This window comes from Typha latifolia, chromosome 15 (assembly GCF_019914945.1).
Source record: "Typha latifolia isolate L0001 chromosome 15, TyphaL0001v2, whole genome shotgun sequence".
In the NCBI taxonomy this organism is placed as follows: Eukaryota; Viridiplantae; Streptophyta; class Magnoliopsida; order Poales; family Typhaceae; genus Typha; species Typha latifolia.
In genome coordinates, this window is record NC_133100.1 from 3,229,274 (window position 1) to 3,244,651 (window position 15,378).

General features: G+C 38.1%; 1 protein-coding gene across 2 annotated transcripts; it reads left to right on the forward strand.

Annotated features, from left to right (window-relative positions):
* The first annotated feature begins 7,689 nt into the window (after nt 1-7,689).
* Nucleotides 7,690-14,151, forward strand: LOC140802308 (DAR GTPase 3, chloroplastic). 2 transcript variants are annotated; one of them, XM_073157791.1, is made up of 9 exons: nt 7,690-8,461; nt 9,688-9,834; nt 9,952-10,068; nt 10,149-10,292; nt 10,371-10,457; nt 12,556-12,671; nt 12,878-13,059; nt 13,503-13,560; nt 13,635-14,151. In XM_073157791.1, exons 1-9 carry the CDS (start codon nt 8,189-8,191, stop codon nt 13,756-13,758), a joined length of 1,248 nt encoding a protein of 415 aa, XP_073013892.1. In that variant the 5' UTR covers nt 7,690-8,188; the 3' UTR covers nt 13,759-14,151. The 2 variants fall into 2 exon arrangements, with proteins under 2 accessions (XP_073013892.1, XP_073013891.1); XM_073157790.1 differs by having other exon boundaries at nt 7,923-8,461; nt 10,149-10,457.
* Nucleotides 14,152-15,378: the final 1,227 nt, after the last annotated feature.

Below are 15,378 nucleotides of genomic sequence, written 5' to 3' on the forward strand. Positions count from 1 at the left end.
ATCGATTCTATGAAAGTTGAACAATTGGTAGGAAATCTACAAACATTTGAGTCCAGCCTTTCAAAACCGAGGAAGTCCAAAGTGATTGCCCTATCCACAGTTGAACAAAGTATAGAGGAGTCTAATGATGAAAGTGATTTAGATGTTGAGATGTTGGCCATGTTCGTTAAAAAGTTCAATAAATTCTTTCGGAAGCCAAACAAGTTGAATGCTGAAAAACTTGAGAAAAGCAAAGCCTTTATGAAAAAGAAGAATACTGCAAGTTCGAACACAAGTGTGAGCAACAATGGTGTCAAACAGAAAATTAAGAATTCTGAGAATAAAGTTCGATGCTTTGAATGTTCTGGTTTTGGTCACATAGCACAAGAATGCCCTAATCGCCTTAAGAAGAAGGGTAAAGCTATGAAAGTTACTTGGGATGACTCAGATAAATCTGATGATAATTCTGGAAAAGACGAAGAAAATTTTGTAGCTTTTGCCTCTTCTCTACTTAATATTGATTCCGTTATTGATACTGATAGTACAGATGATCAGGATATGTTACCAACTGAAGAAGATGAATCTGAAATTCAAAAGGCATATAATGACCTATACCTGGAGTCGTTTAAACTCAAGAAAAGTAATCTTAGACTACATCAACGACTCAAGGTAATTGAACCAGAAAGAATTCAATTTGAGAAGAAGTACAAATTGGAGCTTGAACGTGTCAAAGACCTTTCTGAACAACTTGACAATGCGAAAAATAAAATGAAGGCTGATGAAATTGAACTAGAGCGATTGAATAAGGAAGTGACATTTCTAAAAGGGAAGAACAAACTTGATGAGATTCTAAAAGCTCAGATCTCTAGAAAAGACATGTATGGTGTTGGATACACTGCTAATTCAAATAATAACAAAACTGTCTTTGTTTCTGCAGGTATACAAAAGGAAGAATACCTGAAGCCATCAACCGCATTTAAAAAGCAATCCTGGATGAATGCTTCTAAACTGAAGTTGAATCTACAAACTAGTGAAACTTCGACGGTACCAAAGGTAAATTCTAGTCACACTGCTCGACAAAAGGTGAGTAGAAAAAGGTTTGTTCCGACATGCTATCATTGCGGCATTCTAGGTCATATTCAACCTCATTGCAAACTTTTGCAAAAACTTAGAAGTGTTTTTATTTATGGGATGAAAACAAAGGCCATATGGGTCAAAAAAAGTGATTTGAAATGTTATGTTGTGCATACAGCCTTGAAAGCTTTAAATTATGTTTTGCGATATTTAGACAGTGGTTGTTTAAGACATATATCGGGTGACAAGTCGTTATTTTCTAATCTTGAAAAACATGAAGGGGGAGTTGTGACATTCGGAGATGGTAATTCATCCAAGGTAATAGGTAAAGGAAAGGTAAGTTCTCCGGGGGTTCCTATTGTTGAAAATGTTCTTTATGTTAAGGGCTTGAAAGCAAATCTTCTAAGTATCAATCAATTTTGTGATGAAAATTATGAGGTAAAATTCTCTAAAAATGATTGTACTATTCTAGATCATGGCGGTAATGTTATATGTTATAGATCTAGAACATCTGATAATTGCTATGTTGTTGGAACGTCACATAAACTGAAATATAACGGTGCCTCTTTCGACATTGCAGATCTTTGGCATCAACGTCTTGGACATGTGAATCACAAGGAATTATTTACTCAGTCCAAACAAGAAGTGGTAAGGGGAATACCTAAGATGAAAGAAATGTCAAAAAGAGTGTGCGGTTTCATGTCAAATTGTAAAACAAATTGGGATCTAACACAAGAAGGTAAATGCAGCTTCCACCGACCGTGTGCTTCAATTAGTTCACATGGACTTGATGGGTCCAACAAAAATAGAAAGTCTTGGAGGTAAATGTTATATATTCTTAATAGTCGATGATTACTCCAAATATACCTCAGTTGCCTTTCTACGTGAGAAGTCTGAAACCTTTGGAGTTTTTAAATCACTATGCTTAAAATTGCAGAATGAAAAATCTACAACCCTAGTTAGGATTCGTTCTGATCATGGTAGAGAATTTGAAAATAAAAATTTTTCTATATTTTGCGATTCTCTTTTATTCAACATGAGTTTTCAACTCCTATAACAACACAACAGAACGGGATTGTTGAAAGAAAGAACCGAGTTGTGCGGGAAATGGCTAGGGTTTGGGCGGAGGCGGTCAATATAGTGGTACATGTGATAAATCATGTTTATCTAAGACCAGGTTAAAAAATGACTGCTTATGAAATCTAGAAAGGTAAGAAACCTAGTGTTAAATATTTTCGAGTTTTTGAAAGTAAATGTTATATCTGGCGTGATCGAGAATATTTGACTAAATTTGACACTCCTAGATTTGTCAAGAGTTTTTGTCAAGAGTTTTTGTCATAAAAAAAGAAATTTTGATGCACTCCTAGATTCATTAATATACTCTTGACATATAAATATGATTTTTCTCTTGATTATGAGTTATGATAGTCAATTTTGTCATCTTGCAGTATATTGTATCATTTCTGATTTGCTCACTCTCTCGACTTCTATGATAATTAAACTAAATTTAATGCACTCATAACGTGTGTATATTTTTGAGTGAGCATGACATCATGAAAGTTTTTTAAATAGCTCACTATTGACGTTGATTTGCACAGTTTGACCTCATATTTAATCATCTCAAATGTGTTCATAAAAGATTAATGAAAAGGGCTACAATGAGTTTGTGTGAAAGCCATCTTGTTTAGAGTCCAGTTTGACTCAGTACATTGTTTGCAAATTAAATAAATTTTTTTGATATTTGTGAATATCTTCTTGCACATTATTTAATATGTACTACAAGAAAAAGGCTACCTACTCATGTGTGAAAGCCATCATTGCACCTATATAGTTTATGTATAAAAAAATAATACAGGAAAAATTCATGTTCGATTATGGAGAATAAGTCGAAAAGTGTAAATTTAAATACTAAGTCGGTTTGTACTGTGTTGTATCATTGTTTAAATAGGAAAGTTTATTTAAGAAGAAAGTTTCATGTTATCTATGCTCACCTTGCATATGTATATTGTTATGATCAATCAAGATTAATTTAATTTTGAGTGATGCATTAGAATTGATTATAATATGCTTTTGATGATTTGATTGATCTGTGTATGACTTATTTCATTCGATTGTCATATTCTATGTCTTGAATCTATTTTAAATTTTTAGAGGTGCATCTCCAAAAAGATTTTTTGATTTTTTCTTAGATTTTTTACTTAAAAAAAAAGGGCATTCGAACGCAAATTTTTGAGTTCGAACGCGGTGATTGGCGCGTTCGAACGCGCAGACTGGTACGTTCAAACACACTTGAGAATTCTTTATATATTGTGTCTGAACCCGAGGGTTTTCATCTTCCATCTTCCAAACCCTAGAACCTCTTCATTTTCTCCCTCTCAAATCTTCAAGATCTTGGTATTTTTCATCAAATTTCTCACCACAAACCCTTTTAAAGGGTAGTTCTCCTCCGGATCTAGCGTCTTTCAGCCGAATTTCTTAGTTTTTCTTCACTTTTGCGAGGTATGATCATCCATCAATTTTCCTATTTTTTATTCAATTAAGTCTCTTAATCTTGATTGATTTCGTGCATTTTCGAGTTTTGATCACGTTAAAGTTACTATCTTGATGTTTCTTATGTGATTGAACGTGATATCTTAGCGTTTTCAAGTGGATGATGGATTTAATTTAGGGCCTTCATGTTTTCTTGAATTTTTTTTATTTCTTGCTATCTTTTTGTTTGCTTTGGGCATGTATTGAATCTTGCATCTTGTTTCTTTCTCAAGAATGCCTAGAAAAGCTGCAGTTTCCAAGAAACCTAGGCCACCTTCGTCACCATCTTCGGCTCCAAAGTTTTCTACTTCAACGGCTACAGAGCGATACAAACATAATTTTGGCACCCGTCCTGTTATCTATGAACGACCCGTGGTCATTTCCAATTTTTCTTCTTTGTGGATAGAACAAATATTTACTGAGCGAGGATGGTTATCGGTGTGTCGGATGAGCGGGATTGCTTATGTGGAAGTTGTTCGGGAATTTTTTTATAATGCCACGGTTTTAGACCGCTGTATACGTTCTACTGTTCGTGGGGTGTTTGTATACTTGGACTCAGATGTTATTCGCGCTGAACTTCGTCTTCCTGATGGTGAGTTCCAGTATCCAATGTCTGCTCCACTTCCAGATATTGATGAATATGCTGGCACTGTATTAATCAAAGGGGAACGTTGGAAGGGAAACATCATGCCGTATGCGAAGCTGACGTCAGTGGCCCACATGCTTCACCTGTTTTGTCTGTACAATGTCACCCCCAAGACTCGACGTTCCAGTATTAGTCTGGATCGTGCATTCCTTCTTCATGCAATGTTATCTGGAGTCTTGGTTGATTTGACTGCGGTAATCTATGATTCGATTCTCATAGCTGCACAGAAAGAAGCACCTCATGAGGGGTTACCGTTTGGCATCTTGATTACAAATTTGTGCACTCAGAGTGGGGTGCGTGACCTTCCCTTACTTCGCACAAACCGTTGGATCGGATTACTCTTAAGCGGAGTCAAGCTCACGACCAGTCGTCTCCTCTTAAGCCGTCCTCTTCCGCCGCTGGTCGTTCATCGCACCTCGACAGTTCTGATGATAGCTCTGACGGTGACACATCTCACACTGAGGGGGAGTTACCACAGTATTCTGACCATTTCGATTAGCTTAGTACTCAAGTGCAGGATCTCCATTCGGCAATGAATGATTTACGAGCTGAGCACGCTCGTCAGGGGACTGTACTTGACTCTGTGTTGACGATTCTTTATCGTCAGTTTCCTCCGAGTTCCTAGTCTTTGGCATTTGTGTCAAAAAAGGGGAGAGTGTCTAGGTGTCTAGGTGTGTAGGGGGAGTTTATTAGTCTTTAGAGTCTTTATAACATTGCTTATAACTTTGCTTGGAGTAATTGTGAACTTTGTCTACTTAAGTACTTTTAAACTTATGCTCCATTTATAACTTGTGTTTGGATTGTTTATTCATTTCAAGTTATTTTCAGTTGATCTTGGATTGATATATGTTTATTTGCAGGGATTGATGTGCAAAATATTCTAGACTTGTTGATTGCTCAATTTGAAGTCTTTGTAATAATTTGTAGCCTAGGTGTTTTGTCACAAATTGCCAAAGGGGGAGATTATTGGGTTTTTATTTGTTGACAATTGTGTACAAAATATTCTAAATGTATTTTTTCATGTATATGAGCTTTACACAAGTCTAGAATATCTCTAGTTTAAGAATTGCAAAATTATTGGAGGAAAGCCGTTGAGTTCACACCGCGTTCACAAACGCGTTCGAACACGGAATCTACGTTCACACAGACAGAGAGCCGTGTTTACAAACACGTTCAAATGCACAATCTGCGTTCACACAGATAGAGAGCCGCGTTCACAAACACATTCGAACGCGGGTACTTGCGTTCACACAGACCGAGAGCTGCATTCACAAACGCGTTCGAACGGGGGTACTACGTTCACACAGACCGAGAGCTACGTTCACTAACGCATTCGAGTGCAACCTGAAGAATTCAAGTTGTTGCGTTCGAACGCACTCAGGCCTGTTCGAACGCACCTGAGATCAAGTCATGTCGTTCGAACGCACTCGGGCCGCGTTCGAATGCACCAACGAAGTTTGATAAAATTGGACTTTCGTGAGTACGGATAAGACTTAGATTTGGCTCTATCTTGGAGATCATATATAAGGATTGTGATGCCCTATCTCTAGGGTGGTTGAAGAAGCATTATTGAAGGAGACTTCTTGAGGCTACATTGGTTCTTCAACTAACAAGATTCCACACATCATTAAAAAGTTAATCTTTCGTCTTAAGGGTTATCTAGACGAAAGATCAATCTCGAGGGTTACTAAGGTTGGACTTCAATCATGAGAAGCAGTGAATCGTGGGTTCTAGCGAGTAAGACTGAGAAGAACAAAGTCGTTTGGATCGACGGGTTGTTTTGTGAGTCAGTCTTGTAACTGCTACTATTCTAGTGATTGGTTTTGATCCGTGGTTTTTTCCCATTTGGGATTTTCCACGTTAAAATCTTAGCGTTCATCTCTGCTTTCGTTCTTAATATTTCTACGGACTTTTACTTAAGCGAACGAGTGATATCATTGCCTAGTATTTAGATACATACTTGTGTCTAGGGGTTTTTCACCCCCATGCAACCTTGTGGCGGTGCCCCTAGGCCGAATTCCAAATTCAGCCCTAGGGTTAGGGTTAGGTTATTTGCATGAAGTTGATGAAGTGCACAATTTCTGAGGTAGGCCAAATTTTTGCGAACCAGTTCGACCACATCATGCAAACTAGTTTGGAATCCATGAACATGACCCTCAGCATGAGTACGAGCCCGAGGATGAATGGTAGAATGACTCGGTGGGCTCGTGCCATCAGATTTAGCTGAATCCGCATGTAGCCCGCGGGTGACATAAGCCGGACCCATGGGCCCATATCCCATGTGACCAACCTCGACCACAAGGGCACTTGGGCCACGATGACAGGCCATATTTTGGGACCCAAGCTCGAACCGTCAAGCTTGATTTCCCAAAATTTTCTAAAGGAGACCCGCTATACTGGACCTATCTAGGAGAGCAGTTTTTCACATACCATGGCACACTCGACCACCAGAAGGTCTAGCTAGCCTCATTCACTTGGAGGGCATGGCGATTAGATGGTACTAGTCAGCTGAGCAGACTCGACTATTTGAGTCTTCGTAAGACTTTGCGGATGCGATTTATGCTCGGTTCGATCCAATCCAATACAAGGACTTTCATGCCATGTTGACTAAGCTGATTCAATCAACAACAATTTAGCTTACCAGGAGGAGTTTGAGTGGATCTGCAACCAGGTCATTAACTGGTCTGACTCGGCCCTGAGGAATACCTTCATTAGTGGGCTCAGGCCTGACATTCCGGCTAAGGTCAAGGCTTTGAGGCGCACTATTTCTGATGAGACCTTCTCCTTAGTTGTTCTAATTATGTCCAAGTTGGATCAATTGAACTAGATTCGCAAGGAGGAGAAATGAAAGAGGCCCCAAGTCCACGGCTCACTAAAGACGGCATCTACCCCGACTCAACCTGCACCGATGGCTTAACCTAACTGACAGATGATCTCGTGCCGCTTTGTACCCAATGATTTGGAAGAGCACCGAAGAAAAGGCTTGTGTTTTTACTGTGATGACCGATTTACCCTCGGTCATAAATGCAAGCGCCATCTAGCCTGCATCATGTTCCTAGGCAGACTCAAAGAAGATGAACATGAATTCACTGATTGGCATGACAAGTTGTACGAATACAAGGACGTGAGAGACTAGTCACCTTGAGGACAAGGTGTCGAAAATATGGTGAATTGTTATGATTGGACCATATGGGTTAGTTAAATCAAATCAAGTCGAGTCAAGTGGTATAGTATGGTTTTGCCCACCTTCTATTAAAATGTTCTTTTGCCCATGTGGTATGGTTTGCTACGAAGCTAGGTCCACAATTCAACGCTTATGCTGGGGATCTAAAGGACTAGATCGTCTCTGCGAGTGCCTCTCTCTCCAACAACCAGTTGGCATATGCTCACCACTGTTTAGGCAATCTGGAAGGCTGGGAATAGAGCGGTATTTAGAGCTACGGCGCCTCATGGTAAACTCTAGGCAAGATCTCGCTAGCCGTGGAAGCTTAAACGAGTGTGAAGTTAGGGAAGACGCTAGCCATATGTAACTCGTCTTCTTAATGGAATGTTTCCGGACTTTTATCAAAAAAAAAATTATATATATATATACTTCCATAAAAGCCGGTTCCGACTCTAACCCGATCGGATTCATCACGTAACGGATTAGGCAGGCTATCCTTTCACTTTCGACACATATCCAACAGTTATTATGTAACTCGGTAAAGGCCCTTTTTCTTCTTCGCGTAACGGATTAGGCTGCCGGCATCCTCACTCTCTCCGACGGCCCGACCTCGCCAGTCTTTTCACCAGCCGGACGCTGCCTCCGACCACTTCATCTTCACCCGCCGGTTGCCGCCGAGGCCGGACACGTTTTCTGACCTCCGACCACTTCAGTCTTCACCCTCTGGACGCTGTCTCGAGCATTCGACGACACTTCAAACCAACCTTCTTCCTCCTTCCCTCACCGCATCACCACCCATGGAGTTGGCTTCCTCTTCTTCCCTCCCCGCCATTTGCCAATCCCAGAGAGCCCTGCCTCTCGTAGCGTCAAGGAAGACCCCCTTCCATATCCCATCAACAAGAAATACAGAGCAGAGACGCTTAATCTCTGCTCCCCCTTCTGATGTAGCCACGAAGTGGAGGACCCGGGTCTCCTCCCCATCCTTTATCAAGGAGAGAGGAAATAGCAGGGAGGCGCCCTTTGACCGCAGCGTTGAGGCCTCGCCCCAGGACCAAGAAAGAGTCTATCAGGTCTTTCTTCTCCTCCACCATCTAATTACCTTCTTTTGCCTTAAGTATTGTTAGTTGTTGCTTGAAAATAATGGACTCAAGATCACTTATTGGATGTTTCATACTTGATGTTATGGCAATCGATTTCAGCTTTGCTTTGAGCTCAGACAAAGAAAATAATGAACTTGATTTTTTTTCTTGTTGAAAGATAGGTAGAGTGGCGCTAGCACTATTAATAAAATCGTAATACACTCTCTATATTCTAATGATGCGATGAAGACAAATGGTTCCGCCTGAATTCTGCCTTCACTATGCAACCTGCATTCTTTAGTTGCTCAGTTCTTTTAGTATGGTGGAAATTAAATATTTTGGATAGTTTCTCCATTTGTAGTTTAAACTTATTGACTATATGGGCCTTTCAGTTTTTTTCTTTTTTTTCCTTCATCAAAGGTTGGGTCTTTTAACTTGTGATAAATGTAAAGTTTTTTGGCGCGATACTTCATTAAAATGTCAATAATGTAAAAATAAAATCAAATGAAAAGCATTTGAGAGCTTATGTTGTTTGTATCCAGTCAAGATCCAATCCATATCCAATTTGTATCTTTCATTTAAGATGCGATCCATATAAGTATCCATTTAAGATCATATTAGTATTTGATTTAGTTAGGATACAGTTTTAAGTTTACTATTCATCCAATATTCATATACAAACTCAAATCCGGACAAAAAAATATGGATCCAAATATGGGTTGAACACTAATTGATCTGTATCCGATCTAATTTCTTCTTATTTAGTCTTTCTCTGTCATCCATTTCCATCATTCTCCCCAAATCAGTGCTTCAAGAGCAAGCCTATTCTTCTCGCAGTGGTGCCTCCCAGGTATTTTCTTTTCCTAATGCGGTCAGTAACCCGAACCTTGCTTTGTAGGATTTTTCAGTTCCCATGCTTTGGCCGCTTCGGCCATTTGACCTAATTGAGTTGAAACCTTCAGTTCTTATTAATGTAGGCATGCAGCATGTTTAATTAGTTCATAATTGGACTCTAGGGTTGGAAATTTTCACAGCTCCTCAGTCATTGACTCACTGGCCCAGCATGCATAAAAAATTCCTCCTTTTTTCAGTATAACTAGAAATTCTTGTCATGTTACTTCTTTTATCTTGGTTTGGCATTGTATTATAATTGAAATGGCTGCTTCATTATACTTCTGGTGGATGTTATATGTTCATGGTGTATGCTGTATGCTCAGATTTCTGGTGGAACATTGCTAGGTTGGTCTGAGAAAGAGAGGACCAACCTGCCTATATACGCACGCAAGGGGTTCCAGGAAGAAAGTGATTGGGAAAATCTAGATGCTGATTTACATTACTGGACACGGCCACTGCGTCCTGTGCAGGTACAGATAAGGTGTGCTTACTAGAATTAATATTTTAACCGGAACTGGATGTTACTGTAAAAACTTTGCTGTAAATACTCGTACCTCCGACTGATTTCTAGAATTGGCACCTTGCAGTGGTACCCTGGTCATATTGCAAAAACAGAAAAACAGTTGAAAGAGCAACTAAAGTTAATGGATGTTGTGATAGAGGTTCGTGATGCCAGGATACCCTTGGCTACAAGCCATCCGCAGGTGATGTTCTATTTCTTGGACATGATAGATACTGAATTTATCGCCTACTAAACATAGTCAATTGTGTTTTGCATTAATAGATGGATTCCTGGCTTGGCAATCGGAGAAGAATTCTGGTTCTTAATAGAGAAGATATGGTGTCCAGTGCTGACAGAAATTTATGGGCTACTTTCTTTGCAAAGCAGGGAACTAAAGTTGTTTTTGCTAATGGGCAACTTGGAATGGTACTAGCAAGATCCTGTAGAAATAATGTTAGTTTGTTTGTGAATCATGATTACCTCATTCCTCTGGTGCAATTTCAGGGTAGCATGAAACTAGGAAGACTTGCAAAGTCATTAGCAACTGTTGTGAATGACAAACGAAGAGACAAGGGACTCCTTCCTCGTCCGGTAATGTGTTTTCTTCTTCCTGATCAGATCTTATGTTCCTTGTACTCTCTTTTTTATTTAATACCAGAAGCAACTTAATGACTTCTAGTTAAATCTAGAAATAGTTAGCCATACCAGGATAAGTTCTATAAAAACTAACATGTAGTTGTACTTGGAAAAAACTGAAGAAGCAAGAAATCAGCAAATACAAATTGAAATTAAACAAAATCTGCCGCACAACTAAAAGAATTTAAGATACCTGACTGTCAACTAAGTCAGTTCTGCATTAAAATGATGCAGCGATGGTCTCTTTTGGACTCTATAGAACTGTCAGGTATGAAGAGAATTCTGCTAGGGTCCATCCTTGTGTGTATCGGAGTGATCTTTTACATTTTCTAGCTTACACGGTTGGATACTAGAGCTATAACTTGTATGTGAAAGATGACCCTAAGACTTCCTGAAATAGTGCAACCTTGAAGGACATCATTGGTTGGTTTTTAGGGCACAAAAGATTGATGGATCTAAATAACTCATATATAAATAAACTTAGAATATTGTTGATTCAGTTTTGTTTGGTCAAATTCACTAGAGCAGGCTGAATGAAAGGGTTCATCCAGCAGGCTGCTTGACAGGCTGGCCCATTAGCAACATGAGTAGTTGGTCCAGTCGCCTTCGTAGGTTTATTCTGGAGAAATACAATGAAGAAGGTCAAGATGTCGGTATGGTAATATTATGGATAATTATTGAATGATTGGATGTACTAATAGTTGGGAAATATAATTCAAACATATGTTGTTTTACTTGTAAGCAGATGTCTTTGAAGCCTGAAGTTTTGATGTGGGCATCAATCTTCAATTTGACCAAAATAAAATTGCTTGATTCTAATTTTAGTCTAATTATTGATTTTTAATTCAAATAATCAATTGAATTAGTTAATTGATAGATATGGTAGCCTATATGCGGAGGATGTCCGTATTGAGTTATTATCTAAATTAGGTTAGTCAATTTAGGTAAGACTTAATCAATTAGGATAATATTAAGAAATAAATTTCTATTAGAATCTCAATTGATAGTTATGGTAAACTTATATGTGGAGAATGTCCACATTGATTTATTACCTAAATTGGGTTAGTCAATTTAGGTAAGATGATCAATTAGAGTCCAATTAGGAAATAAATTCCTATTAGAATCAGCTGGAATCAAAGTTGTTAACATATTTAAAGGTTATTGCATGAGAAACAAGGACAAGTTGGAACAAGATTTATTTGAGATCTCTCACTCTCCCCTATGGTCTTCTTTTTCTTCTTCTTCTCTCTCTCTCTTTCTCTCCCTTTCTCCTACTCTGTCTTAAGATTCTTTTCTAATCTCTTCTACTTCCTCTCTAAACCTCTCTCCTTCTTCAATCTCTACTTTTTCATTGGTTACTGCTGCTGTTCAGAAGATTCCAGTAGTGAAAGAGAATCTTTGGGTGCCCGGACATGAAGAGGAGGATTTGGTTTCAAAGTAAAAGCACTACTATTCCATTTATTAGTAAACCTAAACTCTACAGTCTTTCCTTACACCATATTTTAGGCCTTTCTACTATCAACATACCTATTTGAGAGTTGAGGAAGCTACTGCCTTATCTGAGTAGTTTTCTCTTCTTCCATCCAGTAGTGATCCTTTTAATCAATTAACTTCTTATCGGTTATTGCTTACTATATTTTACTTTAGTTACTTGTTTGGGTCGATTGTTCTCCAAAATATTGCATTCATATTAGATTTGCACCAAGTTTCCATCCTTTCTTAAGTCAACTAATCTGGTGAGGAATTTAATGGTTGAGTTTTTTGAGGTTGTAAGAGTTTTTCATAAGTAGACTTATAAGAAGCTAAACAAACTAGTTTGTTCTAAGACTTGCTGCTGTAGATATGAAATAGTTGGATTTGTATCATCTGAAACAGTAGGCAGAATCTCTCAACATGATATGACGTGCTTATGATACTCTCAGAAATCTTTGTTACTGACCTTGGAAGTGTGTTCACGGTCATATTGTTATGTAAATTTTAACAGTTCAAATACATTCAAGGTTATATTTGACACTATTCACTTTTATGTTAATTTTCCTCTTGCATTGTACAGGTCCGAGCTGGAATAGTTGGATATCCAAATGTCGGCAAATCTTCCCTAATTAATCGCTTATTAAAGCGACGAATGTGTCCAGCAGCTTCCAGACCAGGTGTCACAAGAGAACTGAAGTAAGTTATTCACTCAACTTTTTTTTTCTTTCTGATTTTTTTCTTTGTTTTTTATTTTTTATTTTTTTGGATAGTGGTAGAAGTAAATATCATAATTTTGTTAAATGTCAGTTAATTCCCCCGGAAGGTTCTCTTCCAAACTTTTAGCACCTGAATGCATGAAAAACAAAGAAATATTAGTTAATTCAGTTTTGTTATTTGAATAGATGGGTGCGTTTTGGGAAGGATCTAGAGTTGTTGGACTCCCCTGGCATTTTGCCAATGCGAATCAGTGACCAGACGGCTGCAATCAAGCTTGCAATTTGTGACGACATTGGGGAGAGATCATATGATGTTACTGATGTGGCTGCAATTCTTGTACAGATGTTGACAAGGCTTCCTGCAGTAGGTATAACAATTTCATGCATACATACATACAGGGAAGACTTCTCCTTTAAGTTGACATTTTATGTAATAAAAAGGCTCAATAGATGTTGATGGTGTCAATTGCATATCATAATTTCTATGTTTTTGTGTATACTTGCGAACTGTTTTCAATAAAGATAAGATTAGCCACCTAGTCCTCTTCCCAATAGTGTTAGCAAACTAGGATGTGAGGTCTCCACTAGAGTTTATACTTTAATGCATTTAACTTTATTCTTCTCATCATGACCTATATGTATTAAGACAGCTCAAGATATAAAGTTATGCAGAATATGCATATTTTATTTGAAAGGTGTTATTTGTGCATATTTAACATGCACCTTTGTCATAATTTCTCAAGAAGTTTCTAGTTTCCAGAAAGCTCACATCATCTTGTAACAGTAGTTTCTAAATTGGTGTTTCAAACAGGTTCTGAAGTTCTCTGCAATCGCTATAAGATAGATGCTGATGGTCAATGCGGTAGCATGTATGGTTCTACTTGCTGCATTGTCTTACTCCTTTTATATGATTAGGGCTGATGTTTTAATTGACTTGTTCCAGATTTCTCGAGAAGCTCTCTCTTCAATTGTTCAATGGAGATGTTAGTCAAGCAGCTTTTCGTGTGTTGACCGACTTCCGGAAAGGGAAGTTTGGTTGGGTTGCCCTAGAGAGGCCTCCTAGGTGAGCAAAATTGTTCTGGATAGGCATTTCCATGATCTTTCCTTCTCTATTAACAGCCCACTACATCTATCACCAACGGATGTTCGGATTCATGATACCAATTGAGGTGTAAGATGGGAAATATCAACATCAAAGAGAGGAAGACATCATGCTTCAAGGTCAGTTGACTGTCTCAAGAAGATCATGGAGAAGAAACTGGACTCCGCAAAATTCTGGTTTATACTGAAGCATGCTGTATTATTGTTTAAAGATATAAGAAATGTGGTGTGCTGTGGTGTATACGGTAAAAGATACTGCAACTTAGCTAACTGTAGAAAGGGAAACTCGTTTACTTTTCAATTTTAAATTTTATAAGTTATGAATTATGAAGTGCTATAGAATCCCATTGTACTTCTAATATCTTAGCCTCTAGTATGTGTCCTTGCAGAAAATCAGATGACTACAAATTTGATCTTGTTAGATTGGGTTATAGCATGATCAAAAGCCAATTATGTTGAGTAATGGACAACTTGGAATCCAAGTCAAATATATTATTGTTTGGCGAAGGTCTCGCCATTTGAGTAAAAAAAATAGCAGGCCAGTTCCAATATATGAAATAAAGGCTGAACAAGGCTGTAATGCCCCCCATCGCCCAGAGATGTTAGAAGTGATGGGTCCACAAGATTGGTGAGGGCAACTTGCACTCCTTTCCGTCGGTAGACTTTTTACCGGAGGTAGTTGTAACACCGCGGGCGACATGCAGGTGCTTGCCCAAGTATGCGCTTGTACTCACATAATTAACCTTAAGATAAATCATACTATTGTCCAAGTATATACAGTAATATATTAATATTCAAATCTACAATAATTATACTGGATTACTAGATAATCATATATGACTCGCACGCCATAGTAAACTATAAAGATATAACTAGAACAACTAATACATGAGTAAAATATAATTCAATCTATATTATACAAATTACCATTTGATACAATAAAGTATAAATATATCTCATAAGGTACAACTAAATTTCTATATAAAGTGACTTCTATATTATACCACTTTTAGCTTACATCATCTTTGCTTCATCCTTTTAGGATATCTCAAGTTGCTATTCGGTACCTAATATCTTCGAGGAGGATGTTACCATTTTTTCTTTTAACCTAATTTATTATGGTCCAAACATTTTCCTTATACTAAACATTCACGATGGTTAGAATGTTTTCTCATTGATTAGTGAAAGTTTTCTTATTGATTGAGATGAAGGTTTTCTTATTGATTAAGATAAAAGTTTTTTTAAGAGATAAATATTTGTTTACAATATGATAACTCATAATCATAAAGCTTGATGGGGGCTGGGCTATATATAGTGGGTCTGGTCCCTAAGCTCATTCCCTCAATTCAAAAAAGCCACACAATCAATTTAGAATGTATGAGTGTAACGCCCCCGCCCGGCATGGGCACGTGCATGCCCACGCGCTCACACGGCACGCACGGCGCACGCGACAAGTTGGGCGGGGCCCGTCACACACAGATACTCTCCTCTACACATATAATCATGACATCATCAAATAAAACCTACTAACATATTTATGATCACATAATCCATCACCAAATAAATCATACTATTAACCAAATAAA